The 19,362-nt window shown below is 48.2% G+C and overlaps 1 protein-coding gene across 3 annotated transcripts in view; it reads right to left on the bottom strand.

Annotated features, from left to right (window-relative positions):
- Nucleotides 1–19,362, bottom strand: part of PRRC2C (proline rich coiled-coil 2C) — a 1,200,196-nt gene that overhangs the window by 478,178 nt on the left and 702,656 nt on the right. For all 3 annotated transcript variants that reach the window (XM_086955980.1, XM_086955997.1, XM_086955989.1), the window contains exon 22: nt 14,884–14,979. In XM_086955980.1, coding sequence (XP_086812106.1) covers nt 14,884–14,979 — 96 coding nt within the window. The remainder of the gene's footprint in view (nt 1–14,883; nt 14,980–19,362) is intronic.

The following is a 19,362-nucleotide window of genomic DNA, read 5'->3' as shown; positions in this document are numbered from 1 at the left end:
CCGGAATCCGACCGACCAGCACGACGAGACCCGGCTTCCCTGGCACCTCTGACCTCTACCTACCTCTACAGCTAAGCTGAGAACCGTAGGTGCGACGAGACCGAGGGACAAGCCATCATTAGAACTGCACGACTTCTATCCAGCACGACCGCCGAGGGATCCTCTGGTGAGTGCTTTGGGGTCCGAGAAGCCCCGACCCTGAGCAGCTCCAGCACCGAAGTCCAGCCCCCCAGCATCCACGAGATCTGCGTGGGGCCCTTCTAATTTTTGGCTGCTCACCGCGTTGTCTGGCTACTAGCCCGCTGGCTTGTGGCCTTCGCGACGACGACCGACGACATCACCATTGCTAGTATGGTTGCTCCAGACTGGCCCTTGCTCCCTTCCAAAAGAGGAGCACCCCGGACCCTCCTGGTCCACTCCAGACGCCATTTTAGGTCCACCACGTGGGCTTGAATTTGCCAAGACTTGTTGCCCCAATCCTGGGTCCAGCGACGTCGACAGCATCAACCATCGTGGGACAGCTCGCACCACCATCCTGGTCGCCGACGCCTCCTGGTCCTTGAGACTTCAGAGCCCAGCGTCGCCCACTCACCTGGTCGAGGTGACTACCATCCGGTGCCATCCTGGTGCCCATCTGATCACTGGCTAGTGATTAAGAACTTGGTACCCTCTGCTTTCAGGTGTCATCCATCTTCGATTCAGGCTTGGGGGGAGAGCAATTCCGTCGCGCAGAGGAGCTGAGGAGGCACATTACCGGGCAGAGAAAGACTCCTGGGTCCCTAACGCTGCAGTCTCGCCGCGCCGCTTTGCTACACCTGGCGGCCCGCGGCTGGAGACTACAGCTCCCAGGGAGCCTTGCGGCGACTTCCGGTTCGCCGGTACTTCAGAAGGACGCTTCCTCCGCGTCGCGGGACGCGCGGGTGACGCCGGGCAGAGGGCGGGCCGTCTGAGGCCGTCAGAGGCAGGAGGAGGCTGGGCTGGGCCAGAGACCCTGTGAGAAGCAAACCGTGCTTTTCAACTTATCTGGAGCTGTGTTGGATAAGGCTGTGGGACTTTACAGGCATATACCCCGATAAACTGGTCATATCATTCCTGGTGACACCCAGGCATAGTCAAAGTTGCAAATCAACTCCGTACAATCTTCCCTAAATGTCAGGCACAAAGAAAGACAAGGTGGTTACGGGTGCAGGCTCTATGAACAATTTCCTTGTCAAAATGGTGAATAAAATCAACGATGATAGAAGGGCTTCTTTGGGCAAAGTTGCTTCTCTAGAACATGATATCTCTTCAGTAAGAGTAACTACGCCGGAGGCACCTCCAGAGATCGAAAATAGCACTGATTGTGTGTTAGGGTGGCCAAATGCATCTAATACAGCTAGCGTAGTAGTAGCTTCGATCCATCAGGCCCCTGATACAATAACGCTTGATAAATTATCTTCTGACTGAGGAAGAGGTAGAGGTAGCGGAAGAAAACAAAAGAGAGAGACCTGTTAGAAACTGTAGAAAGCAGCAAAGCAAGAGGGGGGGTAAGATCACCTACAGGAGAAGAGGGGACACTCACTTGCCTGATAGTCACATCTCCCCTAAGGCCAAATCGAACGTAGAGAACAAAAAAGAAACAAGTATCACCTTGAGCCCTGAGCAGTTTGGTTTGCTAATCAAAACCATAGAGGCCACTATTGATCTTAAACTTAAGGATTCCCTTAACTCCCTAGCGGCCAAATTGGATACAGCGAATGCGGAGATAATAAGACTAGGAGGTCTGTTGGATCAGCGGTTGGCCGATCTAGCTAAGGCTAATCCCCCACTCCCTTTAACTAGCACAGTGAGCTCTGAGGTTGTAGGGAAAAATGCTGTAAAAGCCTCCAAACCATCTCCTATGATCCCTCAGGTCAACAGGGCGGATAACAATCATTGTCCCTTCAGCCACTTGTCCCTCGCCAGTAGACACGGCTGTAGACACGGCTAGGAGTCATCAGAGGCCAGGTCTCTCATATAACACGAATGCCATACAAAGTAGGCGCAATAATTCTACTAATCTACCCCCGGATTGCGCCCCCTATGTCGTCGTGTTGGCAAATGTCCCAGTTAATACCCCAGGCTCTACCGAGCCACAAGAGGAAGCTCATGATTCCCTCAAAAACAAAGTGGTGGCTTGGCTGAGTGCTAAATGTGGTTTCCCTACTAAATTTGCAGGAGACATTATTACGACCAGGAGGGTAAATTGGATTGGTCCCTCGAGGAAAACTTATAGAGGGGATTGTGTGGTTGTGAACTTTAAATACCCACAACATGTGGCCACAGTCCTCCTACGGGCAGCATCTTTGATGGAGGACAGCAATGGTATTCAAGTGCGCCCGTTAGGGTATTTTTACAATCATGTCAATTTAGCCTCTTTGCCCAGACAAAGACTGAGTCCATTCACCCCGGTGGGGCCCAGATCGGCTTCTCAAAGTTTGTTTCAGGGACGCGATAATCTCTTTACCTTTGGACCCCCTATTGCAACTCACAACAGATTCGACGCTCTCTCAGGTCTCGATCTTTGCGATTGACGGGGTGCCGGAGAGGGTACAGTGGACGATGTTACAGTGGAATCGATACCAACGGTTCATGTACCTTCTTCTGTTGCGGATGGTAATAGTTCAACTGAGATCACAACTGCTAAAGGGGATACGGTCAGACTGTTATCCTGGAATATCGCTGGTTTGCGGTCTAAGAAGGGAGACCCAAATTGGGAGAACTTCGTAAAGCTCCATGATATCATTGCTATTCAAGAGACTTGGGACATGGAGTGTGATTATTGGTTGGATGGTTTTACTTCTTATTTTGTACCTGCATTGCCTTCCCCTGCAGGCCGGAACAAAGGAGGTCTTTTGACGCTGGTATCGGTGAATATCAAGGGCAAAATCACCCTGATTGACTGTGCCTCTCACAATTTCCTTGTACTTGAGATAAATTTAGAGGATGGCTGTAAACTGCTTCTTGTTAATTGTTATAATGCACCGAACGGTCACCCAGAAACTGTGCATTTTGCATGGTTAGCAGATTTTGTAAGTCTTTACAAGGACAAACAAACCACTTTGTGTCGATTTATTTTAATGGGCGATTTTAATGTTCATTTGTGCTCATATTGTGCTCTAGTGGATGAAGATGGGCCTGATAGCGTGTCCCCCCCCCTCACCTAGAACATACACAGAAGGGTTTGGCGCTCGAAAATGTATTACGGGACAATGAGTTGTATGAACCAGAGTTCTACGATAATAGTACACGGGTTGCCACTTATACGGGAAGGGCTAGTGATTCGATAATTGATTTTATTTTTGTTTCAATAGGTTTTCTTAATTATGTGATTTCATATAATGCAATCGCTATGCCAATGAGTGACCATAATCCTGTGGGGTTGGAGCTAGTAAATAGCTCTTTCTTGTTAAAATCATCTGTTACCCACCGGTCTATATTGCCAGTAAAGGATAAGGATCAGGGGAGAAGAATCAAATGGGAAATGGTTGTACCTGACAATTTTTTCTTAAATCTATCCTCTTCAGTCTCTGAAGAGCTTAATGTGTGTGCCAACCCGTTAGCTGGGAGCAAGGAGGTTATATCTTCCTTTGAAGGTGTTTGCCGGTTCGTGGCTACTAGCCTTACAGCTAAAGGTCAGGTGGGTAAACATAAATCGGTGAAAGGCTGGTTCGATAAAAATTGTAGCAAAGCACACAACCGCCTTAAGAAAGCTCTCAATACTCGCCCAAGGGACAAAGCGCTAGTCACGCGATTAAGAAAGGATTTTACTATGGCCACTAATTTGCGCAAAAATGAACTAAAGAGTAAAGCCTGGGAAGAATTAATGGATAAAGCCACCCTAAAAAACAGTGCTAAGTTTTGGTCAATTATTAACACTCCTTTACTTTCAGGTGACCAAAACTCAGTACTGGAACTTAATATATCAGAGGAGGACTGGCTTAGCCATTTTGAAAAAATGTATGATAGTAATAGGGAGCTGGAACCCTTCACAGTCCCTACTACTGAGATCCCCCTGGAGCCCGTGAGTTTTGACACAATTGAGGTACTTAGAGCTATAGAGGACACAGCAGGACACAAGGCCCCGGGTCCCGATGGAGTGCCAGCGGATATGTTTAAGGCAAATCCGCTGTTTTGGGCTAATATTCTAACGAAAGGTTTTAATGCTTCTGCCGCAGTGGGATTCCCTCAGACCTGGTCTCTAGCTACGATTGTTCCAATATTTAAAAAAGGGCAGAGAGGAGACCCAAGATGCTACAGACCAATATCGTTGTTGGACTCCTCAGTAAAAATCCTAGGGAATGTTGTCCTGGCGAGAATAGCCGTGTGGGCCAAGGGGAACAATATTCTGTCCGAGGCACAATATGGATTTAGGTCAGGGAGGAGTACAGAGGATCAATGCCTCAATCTCCACCTCATAATTTCTAAATATACTAGAGCAAAAGGGGGAAGTATATTCCTTGGCTTCATGGACTTGTCCACAGCCTTTGATCTTGTTAATAGATCTAGGCTGTGGGCAATGCTCCTGAAGATGGGCCTCGATAGCTCCTTTGTACACTTTCTGGCGGAGCTCCATAAAGATCTGAGAGCCCGCATCAGAATGACAACTGACGGAAAGTGTACCGAGAGCTTTAGATACACTAGAGGGGTCCGTCAGGGATGTATACTGGCGCCAATGTTATTCACGTTATACGTGAACTCTTTGGAGGATGACCTAACGGCAGCCACAAAGGATATTCCGAGCATGGGGGGTGCACCAATTCCGGTGCTCCTCTATGCCGATGATGCGGTGCTAATAGCCAGGACCCCAGTTGCCCTGCAAAAGTTACTCGACTCTTTCGGTAACTTTAGGTCCAGTCTTGACCTGGTGGTTAATAAGAATAAATCGCACACTATGTCAGCAGGATGCAGTAAATTTAAAGAAAAAACCTTCTTTTGCGATGGAGAGGTGATCACAAGTGTTAAAGTTTTTACTTACTTGGGAGTGATTTTTGATCAAAGGGGAACTTGGACACCGCAGTTAACATCAAAAGCGAACGCGGTGAGAAGCTCATATTTTGCGATCCTGGGGTTCACAAAGAGATTGGGGGGAAAACCAATCGAGGCTATCCTGGCTGTTTACAAAGCCAAGACAGCCGCGATTGCTAGATACGGGGCTGCAGTCTGGGGTTACGCTAATTCTAAATGCATTCAGACAGAGGAAAACAAATTTCTTTGTTCTCTGTTGGGACTACCCCAGTCAACTGCTACTCATTCTTTACACCTTGAGCTGGGTTTGGGTTATATTCTAGATTTAATTAATCTAGCTCTGCTTCTGATGTGGCTCAAGCTCTGGCTTAATCCGAACCTCAGCCTTAACCACAGGATCATCAAAGACTGTCTTACATTAGATCACAGGAGGGATATTCAGTGGTTGTCATATGTTGAGTCCATGGCCGCAAAACTGGGACGCCCTGAAATCTTCGATAGCCCAGAATCCCTGTGTAAAGCTGATTTGTTGTGGGTGAAGACTAATTTCATCAGGTTACGTATGGCCGAGCAAGAAGCGGATGAGCTATGTAAACCCTCTGTGAGGGCACATGTAATGATAACCCCATCATTAGAGTTGGCTCCCTACTTGGCAGTGGTCACTAATTCTTTTCATAGGTGGCTACTGTCTAAATTCCGTTTTAATCAAATTTATATGGTTCTGCGGGACGAGAAAGACTGGTGTAAGCTCGAGGAGTCGTCCCCACGCAAATGCGATGGTTTTTCCACCCAGGATAATGTGCATTTTTTGTTCTTCTGTTCTTTTTATCGTGAACCTCGCATCCGATATTTAAAATCAATTCTGAAGGAGTTGGGTTTTACGCAGTACAAGCCTGCACTGTTATATTTACAGATGATGAATTCCCCTGTAATTATGTATTGCACTGCTAGTTTTCTGGCTGCATCTGTTAGATGTAAGAGATCAAGGTTAAGATTGGAATCACAATTGAGGACAGATACTTAAATTCATGTCTACTGTATCGTTGAGCGCAAACTGTGAGAAGGTGGCCTGATATGCAGTGCTCACTATTCTAGTGAACACTATGTATCAGTCCAGCAACCCTTATTGATGATTGGTTGTAAGTCAACCTTATAGACCAGCTATCCTAGTAGCGTGGATATGAGCAGTCTAAGGCTAAAGACTCGAGAGGGCGTGTTAAGCCAGCTGTTATACCACATATACCCCTTGAACACCAAGTGAAAGGACACCACACAAGTGTTATGAAAATAAACAGTTATTTATTAAGATTCACAACAGCCCTGTACTCTTTATGAGGACAGGGTACTAAGCACAAACCAAAACTCTTACAAAAATACTTAAGTTAGCACAGTATATACAAATGCCCGAGGGGCACGGAAAACCATATACTTGAAAAGTGGAATGCGAAATTACTAGCAGGTAAGTACAGTACTAATAGCCTTTGGAATCGCTAGGACTTGACTATAGAATCGTTAGATTACTTCTAGGAGACCCAGGGGACTCGGGTGCAGTGTGTGCACTCTCACGCGAGATGCGGGACAAAGTCTATGGTAGCTAGAAATTGCAAAGTTAGCTTTCTCGGGCGAACCCGACCTGGTGGGAGGGAACGACAGTGGATCCTGACCCTTAGATAGTGAGGCTATGCTGGGGCACCGAAATGCCGAAGTTACCTAGCCCAGGGGCTGCAGCTGCATAGGTCTGAAAAGACGTCGGGAATCCTCGTAGACGGACCAGGAGCCGGAAGAAAAGATGCTGGCCGGTGACCAGTGAAGAAAGTTCAGTTGGATCCAAGCCTGGATCTTGAAGGTAGATGACACCTGAAAGCAGAGGGGACCAAGTTCGAGACTACTAGCCAGTAGTCAGTGGGCACCAGGAGGGCACCGGATGGTAGCCACCTCGACTAGGTGAGTGGGTGACGCTGTGCTCGGAGATCTCGCGGACCAGGAGGCGTTGTCGGCGACCAGGATGGAGGATCGAGCTGTCCCACGAAGATAGAAGCTGTCGGCGTCGCTGGACCCAAGATTGGGCAACAAAGCCTTGGCAAATTCAAGCCCATGCGGTGGACCTAAAATGGCGTCTGGAGTGGACCAGGAGGGTCCGGGGTGCCTCTCTTGAAGAAGGAAGCAAGGGCCAGCCTGGAGCAACCAGACCAGCAGCAGTGATGTCGTCGGGCGTCGTTCAGAAGGCCACAAGCCAGCCGCCTAGTAGCCAAACAACGCGGTGCACAGCAAACAGCAGAAGGGCCCCACGCAGATCGTGGAGATGCAGGGAGGCTGACCTTGGGTGCTGGAGCTGCGCAGGGTCGGGGCTTCTCGGACCCCAAAGCACTCACCAGTGGAGGACACGGTGGGCTTGCAGTAAAGATGTCGTGCAGTCTTGGCGATCGTCGGTCCCTCGAGGTCTCGTCGCACTCACGGTTCTCAGCTTTGCTGTAGAGGTGAGTAGAGGTCAGAGGTGCCAGGGAAGCCGGGTCTCGTCGAGCTGGGTCGTCGGATTCGTGAAGAAGGACTTGCAGCAGACCGCAGTGTTTCTTAGGATGGTGCCCGCTTGATGCAGGGTGACTACCCCTTAGCCACAAGGGAGAATCTTGATGAAGAAATTGTGAAGTCCTTTCGAAGAAAGTCGTATCTTGATTCCAAAGATGATCTAATTTGAACAGGGGGCCCGCTCCCATCTTTATACTAAAAAAGGGGGCTGACCCGGTGACTAGGTCCTGCCTATGGGTGGGACTAGGAGGGGGGTGGTTACACCCCTTTGCCATGCCGGACTTCCCCAGGCCAGGGGCTGGTGTGCCCCTGGAACTGGTTCAGACCGGCCTATGCGTAGTGAGCACCGGGGTGCCACTCAGCAGTCACCTTCCTGAAAAGCCCTGCCTACCCAGGATACACAAAACCATGTCTGGGATGGTGCTAGCACCGCCCCGGACAGGAAACCCTTTGCCCAGGCCTCCCTCGCTGGAAGGACTCCCAGCAGCAGGAGGTCAGACTCGTGTCTGTGGTGGCAGCATCCATTTTGTGGAGCTGAGGCTTCAGTTAACTTTAACCGGGGTTCACAGTTACATACATGTCGTGTCCCTCTAGAAGGGTGGAATGCTAACCCCGTCGCCAGAATTGGCGAGGGGTTAGTATTCCAATTCGTATGACACCTTACTCGACATGTTTTGATAAAGCAATACCAAAGATAGCATTTAACCGCGAGGATTATAATGCACTCAAGAGTATATGGTATGCGATATCATGGAACAGCTATTAGGACTTGGTTCCGCAAGCTGCAGACAGGCTCAGCTCATGCCAGAGCACCATCTCACACGATTCCAAGCACTCTGCCTTCAGGATTGTCAAGGCCTGCCATAGGAGTGACTGATAGGAATCTGTGTGTCCATTTTAGGGTTAGGTATAGGTATACTACACCTACAGCAAAGGGTGATTACACGACTTTGCCCCAGCTGTCATGCAGCCAGTTGTGTCAAATTTAGGAGGCCAGCCAGGGGTGGCATAATACATGCTGCAGCACCTGGCAGCCCTGGGTACACCTATGCCCTGAGTTACAGGGTCTGATAGGGTGGCCCATTACCAATTGGAAATGCACCTAGGGTACATGGAATCCATTTTTAAGAGAGAGCAGTAGGCCTGGGGTCCTGATTGGCAGGGTCCCAGGTCGACTATATCCAAAACCAGCTAACACACAGGGCAAAAAGTTGGGGGCAACCATAGTCAGGATGTACCTTCCTACACAAACTGTAATGAATTTTGTGTAAATAATGCCTTTTTAACTTGCTTTTTAATTCCACTTAATGTTTAATACTGTATTAACTGTTTTTAAGATATATGAATGTATGATATTTGCTGTAGAATACTTTTATGATTTTAATTAATCGAATAAAGTGGACTTTGACTTGATTCAGGCTTGGATCACTTCAGTGAAGATTGTTCGGTCACCTGCCAGCAACTTCTTTCAGGCTCCTGGTTCGTCAACGAGGATTCCCGACGTCTTTTCAGACCTATGCAGCCACAGCCCCTGGGCTAGGTAACTTCGGCATTTCGGTGCCCCAGCATAGCCTCACTATCCAAAGGTCCAGATCCACTTTCGTTTTCAACCTACCTAGTCGGGTTCGCCCGAGAACACTAACTTTGCTTTTACTAGCCTCCATAGACTTTGTCCCGCATCCCGCGTGAGAGTGCACACTCTGCAACAGAGTCCCCTAGGCCTCCTACTAGTAATCTGAAGGTTCGGTAACGTAGTCCTAGCGATTCCAAAGCCTATTAGTCCAGTACTTACCTGCTAGTAATTTCGCATTCCACTTCCATAGTATATGGTTTTTCGTGCCCCTCGGGCATTTGTGTGAATTGTGCAATTCAAAGTATTTTCGTAAGAGTTTTGTTGTGTGCTTAGTACCCTGTCCTCATAAAGAGTACAGGGCTGTTGTGATCTAAATAAATACACTGTTTATTTTCATAACACTTGTGTGGTGTCCTTTCACTTGGTGTTCAAGGGGTATATGTGATGGTATAACAGCTGGCTTAACACGCCCTCTAGAGTTTAGCCCGAAGACTGCTCGTATCCATGCTACCAGGATAGCTGGTCTATAAAGGTTGACTTACAACCAATCAATAAGGGTTGTTTGGACTGATACAAAGTGCTCACTAGAATAGTGAACATTATATATCAGGCCAACTTCTCACATTGGTGAGCAGCGGTTGTGATTTGAGCTTGCTGTTTTACCACACGTACTTCTAGAGTTTAGCCCGAAGACTGGTCGTATCCATGCTACTAGGATAGCTGGTCTATAAGGTTGACTTACAACCAATCACAATAAGGGTTGTTTGGACTGATACATAGTGATCACTAGAATAGTGAACACTGAATATCAGGCCAACTTCTCAAGGGGATCTTGTAACTTCTCATTCTTTCGTCGAAGTATTTCTTTCTCTGGAGGATGTTCTACATTTCGGCTTTGAGCCTTCTTTTCTTTCTCAGCATCTCCGCGGCCTGGTAGTCATCGAGCGTTTCGGCTGCTCTCTTCAGCGTCTACGTCGAAGCCTTCTTCAGCTCCTTTTCCTTCGAAGTCAAAGACCCTTTTTCGGGGGCTTGCTTAGACGACCTTCGCTTTTCGCCGGCCTCCGGGATTCCTTCTCGTAGGATCCGCTGGGCTCTTTTTCGGAGGATGCAGCTTCGGCCGTCGAACTTTTCGGCGCCAGTGCTCCTTTCGAGGCTTTGGACTCTGCCTTTCGAGAGTCGGCCTCTGGCTTTCGAGGCCATGTGGAAGTTTTCGGGGTCGTAGACTCTCCTACCTTGTCAGGCGTTTTCTTCTCGGTCTCTACGACCGTGGAGTCATCTGGACCTTTGGCGATGTTGTCCTCGTCGTCGGTGGAGAGGCCCAGTTCGTAAGGCGTCGGGGCCTGGCCCTTGCCCTGCATCTGGATTTAGGCTGCAGGCGTCGGCGGAAGGCTTGAGGCAGGTCAGGGGTCATAGGATCTCGGGTCACGATCGCTGGTGGGACCTCCTTGTGGTGTTTGCCCACTCGAGCTTGGGCCGTGGATGGCGGGTGGTGAGTGGTGCGGATTCGCGGTTTACGGCCGGGGCCAGAGCTTGCAGATGAACAAATGCATTGTTCACAGGAGACAAAGTCTTTGGGGTTGAAGGCAGGCAGGCTCTCCGTGGTTTTTGTGGTTGCTGGCTGCAGGACAAACCAGGATTTCGCAGGAGCAGGAGCAGGTTCGAGGGGGAGACAGGCCGTTAGGGCTGGGGCCAAGTCAGCGGGCGTCTTCCTCTCCTTAGCTGCTACACGGCTGTTCAGTCCTTGTAGTTTCTGCTCGTCTGAGGAAGCAAGGTGAAGGGGTGCCCCTAAATACTAGATTTAGAGGTGTAACATGTAGGTAAAAGGCAGGGAACAATGGGTCCCTTCCTTGGGGTGGGTACACCCACTATTATGCCACCTTTCAGTGGGAGGGGGGCATGAGCCTGTCCCTGGTTGGCTGAGTCCCCCCATCTGCAGGATAGTGTTTAGTGAGAGCTGAGCTTCACCTCGCCTCCCCCACCTGAGGGTTGGAGTTGGCAGAGGTGGACAAACCTGTCTTCCACACTTGTTTTTCCCGCTCGTTCTCCCACCCAAAGTGGGGGTCCGAACCAGTGGGGACCACTTGCTGAGAGCAACAAGTGGCCTGGAGAAGCTCACAAAGGTGGCAAGCCTTTGAAGCTTCCCCTCCGTGAACCCTGCCCATCCTGGGGAAGGAGGCGTGGCACCTTGTCCCAGGATGCGCATTGTTTCAGACTGCAGAGAGCAGCAGGCTCTTGACCTAGGGGTCCAGAAACAGGTCTGGTGGTGGCAGCTGAGAGCAGCCACTCAGCCTGGACACTAGTGATAGGTTAGTTTTCAGGGGGCATGTCTAAGATGCCCTCTATGTGCATTTTTCATTAAATCCCACACTGGCATCAATGTGGGTTTAATGTGATGAGAAGTTTGATACCAAACTTCTAAGCTTTCAGTGTAGCCATTATGGTGCTGTGGAGTTCTTAATGACAAACTTCGAGCACCATATACTCTTAATGGCAGCACTGCACTTGTGAGAAGTAGGCCTGATATATAATGTTCACTATTCTAGTGAGCACTCTGTATCAGTCCAAACAACCCTTATTGATGATTGGTTGCAAGTCAACCTTATAGACCAGCTATCCTAGTAGCATGGATACGAGCAGTCTTCGGGCTAAACTCTAGAGGGCGTGTTAAGCCAGCTGTTATATCATCACATATACCCCTTGAACACCAAGTGAAAGGACACCACACAAGTGTTATGAAAATAAACAGTGTATTTATTTAGATCACAACAGCCCTGTACTCTTTATGAGGACAGGGTACTAAGCACACAACAAAACTCTTACGAAAATACTTTAAGTTGCACAATTTACACAAATGCCCGAGGGGCACGAAAAACCATATACTACAAAAGTGGAATGCGAAATTACTAGCAGGTAAGTACTGGACTAATAGGCTTTGGAATCGCTAGGACTTGCCTACTGAACCTTCAGATTACTAGCAGGAGGCCTAGGGGACCAGGGTGCAGAGTGTGCACTCTCACGCGGGATGCGGGACAAAGTCTATAGGAGCTAGTAAAAGCAAAGTTAGTGTTCTCGGCCGAACCCGATAAGGTAGGTCGAAAACGACAGTGAATCTGGACCCTTGGATAGTGAGGCTATGCTGGGGCACCGAAATGCCGAAGTTACCTAGCCCAGGGGCGGCAGCTGCATAGGTCTGAAAAGACGTCGGGAATCCTCGTTGACGAACCAGGAGCCTGAAGAAATAAGTTGCTGGCAGGCGACCAGTGAAGATTGTTCGAAGTGATCCAAGCCTGGATCGAAGATGGATGACACCTGAAAGCAGAGGGGACCAAGTTCTTAACCACTAGCCAGTGATTGTGTGGGCACCAGGATGGCACCGGGCAAAGTCACCTCGACCAGGTGAGTGGGCAACGCTGGGCTCTGCAGTCTCACGGACCAGGAGGCGTGGTCGGCGACCAGGATGGAGGTGCGAGCTGTCCCACCATGGTTGATGCTGTCGACGTCGCTGGACCCAGGATTGGGGCAACAAGTCTTGGCAAATGCAAGCCCACGCGGTGGACCTAAAATGGCGTCTGGGGTGGACCAGGAGGGTCCGGGGTGCTCCTCTTTTGGAAGGGAGCAAGGGCCAGTCTGGAGCAACCAGACCAGCAGCGGTGATGTCGCCGGTCGTCGTCGGGAAGGCCACAAGCCAGCGGGCTAGAAGCCAGACAACGCGGTGAGCAGCCACAAAGCAGAAGGGCCCCACGCAGATCTCGTGGATGCTGGGGGGCTGGACTTCGGTGCAGGAGCTGCTCAGGGTCGGGGCTTCTCGGACCCCAAAGCACTCACCAGAGGATCCCTCGGCGGTCGTGCTGGATAGAAGTCGTGCAGTTCTGATGATGGCCGGTCCCTCGAGGTCTCGTCGCACCACGGATCTCAGCTAAGCTGTAGAGGTAGGTAGAGGTCAGAGGTGCCAGGGAAGCCGGGTCTCGTCGAGCTGGTCAGTCGGATTCCGTAGGAAGGACGTGCAGCAAACTGCAGAGTTCTTAGATGGTGCCTGCGGATGCAGGGTGACTACTCCTTAGTCACAAGGGAGAAATCTTGAGAAGAGTCGAGAGTTCCTTTCGTGGAAAGTAGTTTCTTGATTCAAAGATGATCTGATTTGGAAGGGTCCCCGCTCCTGCCTTTATCCTAAAGAAAGGGGTGGGTACGCGACTAGGTCCTGCCCTAGGGGTGGGACCAGGGAGGGGGGGTGGTTACACCCCTCTCCCATGCCGGACTTTACCCAGGCCAGGGGCTGGTGTGCCCCTGGAACTGGTTCTAGCCGGCAGATGCGTAGTGAGCACCGGGGTGCCACTTGCAGTCACCTTCCTCTAAAGCCCTGCCTACCCAGGATACACAAAACCCTGTCTGGGATGGTGCTAGCACCGCCCCTGACAGGAAACCCTTTGTCCAAGCTCCACTCGCTGGAAGGACTCCCAGCTGCAGGGGGTCAGACTTGTGTCTGTGGTGGCAGCATCCATTTTGTGATGCTGAGGCTCGAGTTAACTTTAACCGGGGTTCACAGTTACATACATGTCGTGTCCCTCTAGAAGGGTGGAATGCTAACCCCGTCGCCAGAATTGGCGAGAGGTTAGTATTCCAATTCGTATGACACCTTACTCAACATGTTTTGATAAAGCGATACCAAAGATAGCATTTAACCGCGAGGATTATAATGCACTTAAGAGTATATGGTATGCGTTATCATGGAACAGCTATTAGGACTTGGTTCCGCAAGCTGCAAACGGGCTCAGCTCATGCCAGAGCACCATCTCACACGATTCCAAGCACTCTGCCTTCAGGATTGTCAAGGCCTGCCATAGGAGTGACTGATAGGAATCTGTGTGTCCATTTTAGGGTTAGATATAGGTATACTATATCTAAAGCAAAGGGTGATTACACCACCTTGCCCCAGCTGTCGTGCAGCCAGTTGTGTCAGATTTAGATGGCCAGCCAGGGGTGGCATAATACATGCTGCAGCCTCTGGTAGGCCCTTGGTACACCTATGCTCTGAGTTACAGAGTCTGATAAGGTGGCCCAGTACCAATTAGATATGTACCTAAGGTACATGGAATCCATTTTACAGTGAGAGCAGTAGGCCTGGGGTCCTGAATAGCAGGGTCCCAGGTCAACTAAGTCGGAAAACCAGCAAAACACCAGGCAAAAAGTTGGGGGCAACCATAGTCAGGTTTCCACCTTCCTACAGCACTTACAATGTCGAAGAATGGACTTAGACACTGTATGGGGTGCAGGGCTCATGCACCTGTAACCTCACAACTGGTATAGTGCACCCAGCTAGAAGGGTGAATGACCTATGCCAGTGCACTAGGTTCTTGGCATGGCACAGACATGTGTGCTATGTCGACTTTATTTAGTTCTGTACCAAAACACGCAGCTGTAAAGGCAGTTTTTGAGTGTGAAGGTACAGGACCTCCAAGGGTGGCACAATAAGTGCTGCAGCCCTTAGAGGCCTTCTCTGGTCACAGTGCCTTCGGTACCTGTGGTACCATTTACCAAGGGGTGACCTGTGGTCAGATGCCAAATGGGTTTAGGCTTCAAAGCAGTTTTAGGAAAATAACATAGGCCCAGGGTACCGGATTAGCAGGTGCCCAGGGCACACTCAGTCAAAGCACCTCAGCAATTCAACAAAAAGTGGGGGCAACCATGCAGAAAGTGGGCACTTTTTCACAGACCTGGCTCCAAACAGCACAGCAAAAAATCATAGGTGGTAACATAGTAACACAATAGGATGGATTTGCTTGTAAATGCACAATACTTACACTGTTCGCAAGTGTCTCCTCCATTTTTGTGCTGCTTGTAGTAGTTCCTTTTGCAGGAAGAGGATTGGTTGGAGTTGTATAATCAGTTACACTTTCCTTGAAAGAAATATGGAAACAGCCAAAGGTCAGGAGTTTGGACAGTGAAAATATTTTGATGCAGATTGTAAAACGTTATGTTTTATTGGTCACTTAGGAAAAAGGGAAGGAAATAAATGCAAGATTATCAACGCTCTCACCAATCTATGGCGTTAGATGAAATAGATGTTGTACACTGGAGTAATTATGTTCAGACTTCTTAGTTCAGGTTGCCATTTCAGAACAAAAATGTAATACACGAAAGCTACAATGTAAGCACCACTTTGCAAATGTAATGCAAAGTCAAAACCATTTATTTCAGTGGTTCCTTCAATTGGGTGAAAGAAGATGTTGAATGATCTGTAACACTAGAGGTACGTAAAATGACCCAAAACACTTGAACAGTGAACATTAAGCTTTTCAGACTTGGACTCCGGGTCTACAAATTGAGTCCAACTATATGCCAGATGGTGCTGTATAATTTGTATAGAAAGATAAATCAAGGGCAAAGCATAGTAAAAAATGTGTTCAGGAATAACATGTTACCCCTGGAAAAGTGCTTTCTGGTGGATACACTAGATAACTACAGATTCTTCAACTTTTGAATTCCCACAGGTGCCGTATTGGATCTGAAGAAACTGTTCCTGTGTGCAAATAGGTCACAACACTGGCTCCACAGTGACACTACATCATACAAGTAAGTGATGACACTGCCATATTAAAGCAGCACCTTTGCCTTCTGACGTCCGTTTTCCTTGGAATAAGTGGCGGTTCCTCCAGAGCCCGACTGCTTTTCAGCAGTGTAAAAAAGGGAAAAATAAAATGATAATAACGTAGTTTATTTTTTCCTGCTGCAGCAGCAAGGCGGGGTGGGCTGCTCTGCTCAGAGAGCAGGGGGAGGAGTGGTGGGCACTAAGTGTGCATGACTGTTTGGCTGGCCAAACAGTAATGCGCACTTTGCATGTTCGCCACCCAGACTGCATTACAGCCTGGGTGGAGAACATGCCCAGGCAGTAAGTCCCCGTCTGAGTGCCAAACCCCGGCGCTCGGATCAATCGCAACACTACATTGCAACTTTGTGATTGGCTCAGGGAAACCCTCAGACGCAGATTGATCCAAGCATACTGCCACAAAACAGTGCAAATCTAGCTCAGGACTGTTTTAGAACTGTAAAAGTCTACTCCACTGAAAGATGGAGGAAGGGCAGCTGGAAATTTGTGTATCCACCGGAAAGTGTTACTGAAAAGGTATAGTTTCTTATTTAACTCCAGTTCTCTTGTAGGGGTATTTCCATGAAGGTCATAAGCGTTGAATAGTCTCATCCACCTGCGTGGGACCCAGGAGAACTTTTTCCAATATATCTTAAGTGCTGAAGTTGGCCTTTCTTCAAGTCACTTCAAGCCATAATGCAATCTAAAGGATAAGGCTACAGTAGTCAAAATTCTTCATCTTTTAGGGGCAAAATCTGAGACTTCAAGGAAATCTGCACAAATGATTTTTCAAGGTCAAAGTAAAAGACCCTCCACAAACCCTTTTGCTATGAGAGATACAGAGATGAAGTGCAGGGCAATAAAGCCCATAGACTGCAATTATAAGTAAAGACAAGCTTTTGCAATGCAATAGGTCTAGCATTTCGAAGAGTTTGAGCTATTGCTATTTACAATGCCAATAGCTCAAACTCTAACAAATGCGAGACCTATTGCATTGTAAATATTTGTGACAAAGCACCAAATGCTGCACTATCACGTTGATGGAGGCCCCTTTTAGAGAAGACCCGTCTAAAGAAAGGGGCATGGCTGACATTTAAGTGCAACCGCTGCATGGGGGATTTGACAAAAAAAAGCATCTATTAATCAAGTTGACACGTGCACGCCTTTTTTTTGTAAAAGCGCCATACGCTCCATTTTCACTTTAATTTCGGCCACACACCCTTCTTTAGGCGCGGCTTCTCTAAAGGGGGAGACCTCCATTAATGTGAAAGTGCCACAAGGCAAGGGCACTAGTAAACAAAACACAAAACATTAAATAAAGCGCGGCCGCTATTCTTAAAACGGACCGCACTGCTAAAATAAGGAAAATGCTACTTACCAGTATGCATCTGTTCTTGGCATGTAGAGCTGCAGAGTTGCACACTGTGCATAGATCGCTACCTAGTGTTGGGTCCCGGATGTTTGCAGTTTGTTGTTGTCCTGAAAAGTTCTTTGGAACTCACGAGATCGGCGACTCCTCCTTTGGACCACATTGCGCATGGGAATCGGCTCCATTCTCAGATTGTTTTTCGCCATTAGGGAAAGGATGGAGCTTTGCAAGAAAAGGAAGGATGTCCATTTAAGCTGTATCTAATTAAGATAATACTGGAATAGACAAGGGTAGCCGGGGAGGCGGGTGGCGTGTGTAACTCTGCAGATCTACATGCCAAGAACAGATGCATACTGGCAAGTAGCATTTTCCGTTCGAGGCATATGAGCTGCGGATTACACACTGTGCATAGATTATATAGCAGTACCCACTCTTAGCAGCGACCACCCCTATCTGTTGCAGTAGTTTGAAATAATGTTTTGAGAACAGCCTGGTCCACATTAGCTTGTTGTTTGGTTTGCACATCTACACAATAGTGTTTTGAGAATGTGCGGTGTAGACCATGTAGCTGCTTTGCAGATGTCATCTAGGGGAATGTTCCATAAAAATGCCATTGAAGCCTCTATTTTTCTTGTAGAGTGGGCTTTAGGGGGAACAGATAACGTACGTTTAGCTTTGTTGTAACAAATCTGTATGGATTTAACAATCCATCTAGCTATCCGAGATTTTGAAATGGGATTCCCCTTACGTGGTGGTGAAAAAGACACAAAAAGTTGTTTGGTCTTACGAACGTGTTGTGTTCTCTCGATGTAGTATAAAAATACTCTTGACATCTCGGGTATGAAGAGCTCTTTCTGCTACTGTCTGTGGCTGCGTGAAGAAAACGGGCAGTTCCACAGATTGATTGAGGTGGAAGGGAGAAATGACTTTGGGCAGGAATTTTGGATTAGTGCGTAGAACCACCTTATAATGATGCATTTGCAAGAAGGGTTCTTGAATGGTAAGTGCTTGTAGTTCACTATCTCTCCGCAGAGAAGTAATAGCTACTAGGAACGCTACGTTCCATGGTAAAAATTGTAGTTCACATTTAAGTAAGGGTTCGAAGGGAGGTCCCATTAGCCGATTGAGAACAATGTTTAAATTCCATACAGGTGAAGGCGGTACTCTGGGAGGGATTATTCTCTTAAGGCCTTCCATAAAGGCTTTAATAGCAGGCATTCTGAACAGAGTTAGATGTTGTCTGTTTTGCAGATATGCTGCTATTGCAGCAAGATGCAGTCTAATAGACGTGTAGGCTAAGTTGCATTTTTGGGGGCGCAGTAAGTATCCTATGATGTGTTGAATAGACACGTCTAGGGGATTAATATTGTTGTTGTAACAATATATTACAAAGCGTTTCCACTTGGCTGCAAAACATGCTCTAGTGGTTAGACGTCTAGCTTTTTTATGACATTTATGCAGTCTGGAGGAAGGTTAAGATATCCAAATTCAAGGAATTCAGGAGCCAGATCGCAAGGTTGAGCTGAGCTGGATCCAAGTGCATGATCTCTCCACGGTTCGGTGTTAAAAGGCGTGGAGACCGGTATTGTTTTTGGTGCGGTACTACAGAGTTGTAGCAGTGTGGTGTACCATGGCTGTCTGGCCCACGTTGGAGCAACTAGGATGAGCTTCAGAGAATGCCGCTGTAGTTTGCGTACTACTAGCGGCATGAGTGGTAGAGGTGGAAAAGCGTACGCAAATCTGTTTGACCAGTTCATCCATATTGCATTGCCTTTGGACAGTTCTGGCGGAGAAGCTTGGGCATTTGGCGTTTGTGGGTGGCAAAGAGGTCTATCGGAGGTTGTCCCCACATCTGAAAGAATGGTTGAAGAACTTTCGGATGAAGTTCAATCTCATGGATCTGTTGTGTCTGCCGACTTAACAGATCTGCTAAGGTATTTTGTACCCCTGGGACATGCTGGGCTAAGAGGAATATGTTTTGAGGTATAGCCCACCGCCATATGTTTTGTGCTAGATGAGAGAGTTGCAGAGTGTGTTTTCTGCCCTGTTTCTGTATGTAATACATGTCTGTCATGGCGGACTAACACCGCTTTGTTTGATACTTGCTGCTGGAAAGCTTTCAGTGCTAGGAATATAGCTAATAACTCCAGATGATTGATGTGGAGTAACTTTCGTTGCGGTGTCCACCTGTCTTGCATGGTGTGTTGCAGTAGGTGGGCCCCCCAGCCGGAGAGCGATGCGTCCATTGTCATGATTATCTGAGGAACTGATTCTAGGAACGGTCGCCCCTAGGAAAGGTTTTTGGTGTTCCACTACTGCAGAGAA

The sequence above is a fragment of the Lissotriton vulgaris genome, chromosome 1_1 (genome assembly GCF_964263255.1).
Source record: "Lissotriton vulgaris chromosome 1_1, aLisVul1.2, whole genome shotgun sequence".
NCBI classification, from domain to species: Eukaryota; Metazoa; Chordata; class Amphibia; order Caudata; family Salamandridae; genus Lissotriton; species Lissotriton vulgaris.
The sequence above is the reverse complement of the archived record's forward strand: the minus strand, read 5'-3'. Positions and strand labels throughout refer to the sequence as shown.